General features: G+C 50.8%; 1 protein-coding gene across 1 annotated transcript; it reads left to right on the top strand.

Moving 5' to 3' along the window:
- Positions 1 to 353: 353 nt before the first annotated feature.
- LOC114021586 (C-C motif chemokine 3) lies at positions 354 to 2,042 on the top strand. The gene is made up of 3 exons (XM_027831159.3): positions 354 to 578; positions 909 to 1,023; positions 1,620 to 2,042. Exons 1-3 carry the CDS (start codon positions 503 to 505, stop codon positions 1,732 to 1,734), a joined length of 306 nt encoding a protein of 101 aa, XP_027686960.1. The 5' UTR covers positions 354 to 502; the 3' UTR covers positions 1,735 to 2,042.
- The last annotated feature ends 1,993 nt before the right edge of the window (positions 2,043 to 4,035 follow it).

Genomic DNA, 4,035 nt, shown 5'->3' with positions numbered 1-4,035 from the left:
AGAGCACGAAGAAGCTGTCACAAGGAACTGACCCTTGATCGACAGCTTCATTAGATCCAGCGACTTCTAGGTGAATGGTCCCATATCTCCTCTAGTTACTAATGCCCTGAGAAATGCACCCCCCTGGCCTCTTCTCCATGTAAAGACTGGTGGGTGATTTCAAAGAAAAAGCAGCAGATAAGGTGCTGGGTGGACTCACATCCTTTTCCCTCTGTCACTTGCACCATGCCTTGCAGCAGACGGATGGAATTGCCCAGTCATAGACCGCAGTCCTTGCACTTCCCTCTTCTGCTTCTCTTGATTCAGCAGACTTTGTTCCATTGTATCACCACTGTCTTATCATGGCATTTCCTGGGAGGTGACAGCATTGACACCATCGCTCAGTGTCCCCCCCTATAAAAAGAGGGGAGAATCCAGGGTCTGGTATCAGCTGTACAAGGAAGCTTTGAAGAAATCCCGTCTCTGGTTCTGCATCTGCAGCTCGTCCCCACCTGACAGCAACATGAAGGTCTCTGTGGCTGCCCTCACTGTTCTCCTTATCGCTGCCTTCTGCTTGCAGGCCTCAACAGCTGGTCCACGTGAGTCCAAGTTCTGTCTGTGGAGCGGTGACCTCTCTCCCCTCCATCTCCCCAGGCTAGCGAGACAGTGACAGCGGGCAATGCCTGGGCACACACTCCTTCTGAGCTTTCATTGCCAGTAAGGAGAGGCAGGCTTGCCCCTTCTCTCTGCCTTACTGAAGGATGAAGCTGTGATGTGAGGTAGCCCCCATGCCAGACAGCTCAGAGATCTCTCTGGGAACCTCCCTCAGAGCTAGGTGTTAGCAGGAGCCCCTTTGCACCTACAGGGAGAGAGCTCTCCAAGCCATCGATGAGAAAGACCAACCATGATTCTCTTGTCTTCTCTTTCAGAGGCACTCCACACCCCAAGTGTCTGCTGCTATGGATACTCTCCCAACCCAATTTCACGGAGCCGCGTGGTGAAGTATGAATACACCAGCAGCAGCTGCTTCCAGCCGGCTGTGGTGTGAGTATAAAACCCAGCCAGATACCATATGCTCCAGGAGACCCCACCCCACCCCACAGGAAAGTTTCTCCTGGAGCACCAAGTAATTTGGGCTATCATTAGCACAGCCTGTGAGAGAGACAGTCCTGAGCCCTCGGCTAGTTTTACAGTTCTCTCAATTAGAAACAGGCTAGGCTCAAGGGGGTTTTCATCCCTCCGCCCCGCCCCCAAATGTTGAGCCCATACAGCTATAGTGCAGTGTCACAGCTGGGGAAGCAGTGGTGGGACTGGAGGGTGGATTTCCTCCTCTGACTGGCTGCGAGAACCTTTTGGTGAAATTCAGCCAATTGTAGAGAAACTCTTCCTGAGCATTGTGAATAAGCTGGTTTCTGATTGGCTGAAGATTTTTGAAAAACCTGTTAGTAGTGAATAGTGGGTGGACACCCAGCAATCCAATGGGCCAGCAGAGCTGCCATTAGCTATGGGCCGTTGTGTCCTTAGGACCATTTGTCCCCTTTGCAGTCGCCGAGTGTTTGCTCTGAAAACAGGACCCATTTTCCTCCGCCGCCCTTCAGAGCTGGTACCAGGCGTTTCTAACTAGGGTTTTCTCTCTGCAGCTTCACAACCATCAAAGGCAAAAGATTATGCACCAATCCAGATGAGAAATGGGTCCAGGATATTGTGACTCAGCTGAGAGCCAGGGAAGCCGTTTCAAAGGCACCCTTAGCCTAGGGTCTGACATCACTTCCTGCCAAGCATCTTCCCAAAAGGATTTCCACGAAGCACTTTACCTGCTCTCAGCCTTCGAATCCTTACGGGCTATTTGTCCCAATTAGCGCTGAACTGTGAAAGATGGCCCTGAATTGTATTTAAGGGAATTTTAATGGCTCTGAATTGTATTTAAGGGAATTTTAATGTATTTGTCACGTGAATCGTGAAATATTTCATTCTCCTTTGTATTTGTTGGGTTTAAGTTTTATTTATTTTACAAAAAAAGAAAAATAAAACAAAAAATGGAAACTCTTGGGCTAATTCTCCTGCTGCAGGCATCCTGTCTGTCTTTTCTATTCAGACCTCAAGCCTGCAAACACGTGCTTAACTCGAAAGCACTCATCCCACTGGAGTCAGTGGGACGACACATGCTTAAAGCTACGCAAATGCCATGTGTTTGCAGGATCAGGACCTTAGACTGGAGGTTCTTCTGGGTGGGGGTGGGGGTGTGTCTTACTCTGTGTTTATACAGCACCTAGCACAAGAGGGCGCCTAACCAGATCAGGGTCTCGAGGCACTACTATGGTATGAGTAAATCCTAGGCATTAAGGCTGCTATTGAAGGCTTCTGAGGGTGCCCTGGCTAGTAAATCTTTCTGCACACAAACAGCTGGACGCCTTTCTCTCTGGCTGGGAGGTGGGCGCCCGTGCAGCAGGCTGGGGCTGGAGCTGGAGCTGCACTGTGGAGTCTCCGTTTGAGCACTGGGTGGGTTTATGGTTACATGGGAGGGAGCACGCATTACAACTGAGAAGCAGAATTAATGGGACAGAAGACAGAGGAGCAAGGAGGGGAAGGGGCAGGACAGGATGAGGAGCGGCACTGTGCTGTCAATATTTAACTCTTGCTAAGACTCATCCGGGTGCAGGCGCTGCAGAGGGGAGAGATTGCTAAATGTAGGCATGCATCCGATGGAGTGAGCTGTAGCTCACGAAAGCTTATGCTCAAATAAATTGGTTAGTCTCTAAGGTGCCACAAGTCCTCCTTTTCTTTTTGCGGATACAGACTAACACGGCTGCTACTCTGAAACCTGAATGTAGTTGTTTGTTTCCCTAATTCAGGAAAATTGCTGTCTTATTGCTAGGATGGGAGCAGCCCTACAGGGCAAAACAACTTAGCAACAGGGCACTTTGAATGAGGATTTAGCAGGTAGCATTCACTATGATTTGAGTTTGCTCTTTCTTTGAGCAATTCTTGTCAAAGTGGATTAGTTCCGTTTATACAGGATCGGGTTTCAGTAGGAAATTCGGCTCATTCTGAGGCAGCAGCAACCTGTGCATCATCCCCCGGAGTTCACATAGAACAGCGGCTGTTTCTGGTGGTACTGATCTATTTCCCATCCTGCTAGGCGTAGCTCCTTAACCAATTTACATGCCACCTGTCGATCCTGGCTTGGCAGCGTCCACTCCCCCACATAGATGCAAGGTGGCACTACGAGACAAGAGGGTGTTTTAAACCAGCTTTCCAGTGGTTTGTGATCTTTTACCACAGGAGTCTGGTCTTTCCTCTCTTTCCATTGAGAGCCAGAGGCCATTACCAGCATCTCCTCTTCGACCTGGTGGTAGCTTCTTTGTCTCAGATCTGCGAAGGGACTTAGGCGTTGCAATGCTCAGCATCATGGCACCTCCCTTATAGTCACCCAGAAACATCTCAGGAACAACATTGCAATCCGCAAGCCCTACGTTGGACGCTCAGGCTCCCTGTGCCATGAGGGGGAGAGAGACACACCTTGCCTGTGGGCTGCAGGGCCCAGCACACTAGGCAGGGAGTTCCCTACACTAGCCACCGGGAGATGCTGATCAGAGTTAAGCACCTGTGTCCGGGCTGCAGGGAGGCTCTAGCTCTAGCTAGCGATCCATGAATGGGAACCGCTGCCTGGAACCAGGTGGCTCAGGTGCCGAAGTAGTTTCTTGCGGGAACGAGTGAGGCGCCTGCCTCGCTCCACACAAAGCGGCTAGAGGAGGAGGCCAGCACGCCACACCTGTTAGTCCAGCGGTTAGAGCCCTCACTTGGGAAGGGGGGAGACCCAGGTCCAATTCCCCTCTCGGCCGGAGCAGGACAAACAATTTGAACAAGGGTCTCCTACCTCTCAGGTGGGTGCGCTAACCACTGGGCTATGGGACACTCTGATTGGGGGTGTCAGTCCATCCATCCATCAATCCATCTCTCCTGTTGAAGCTGCTCCACTGTGGATATATAATGAAAAAATTACTGGAGCAGAGAGATGGAGCCCTGGGTCTTCCACCTCCCAGGTGGGTACCCTAA

The sequence above is a fragment of the Chelonia mydas genome, chromosome 17, assembly GCF_015237465.2.
Source record: "Chelonia mydas isolate rCheMyd1 chromosome 17, rCheMyd1.pri.v2, whole genome shotgun sequence".
NCBI lineage: Eukaryota > Metazoa > Chordata > Testudines > Cheloniidae > Chelonia > Chelonia mydas.
The sequence above is the reverse complement of the archived record's forward strand: the minus strand, read 5'-3'. Positions and strand labels throughout refer to the sequence as shown.

Coding starts and splice junctions, on each gene's coding strand:
- LOC114021586 (XM_027831159.3), top strand. CDS start 503: ATGAAGGTCTCTGTGGCTGCCCTCACTGTTCTCCTTATCGCTGCCTTC. Junction 579..908: donor GGCCTCAACAGCTGGTCCAC/GTGAGTCCAAGT, acceptor CTTCTCTTTCAG/AGGCACTCCACACCCCAAGT. Junction 1,024..1,619: donor TGCTTCCAGCCGGCTGTGGT/GTGAGTATAAAA, acceptor TTCTCTCTGCAG/CTTCACAACCATCAAAGGCA.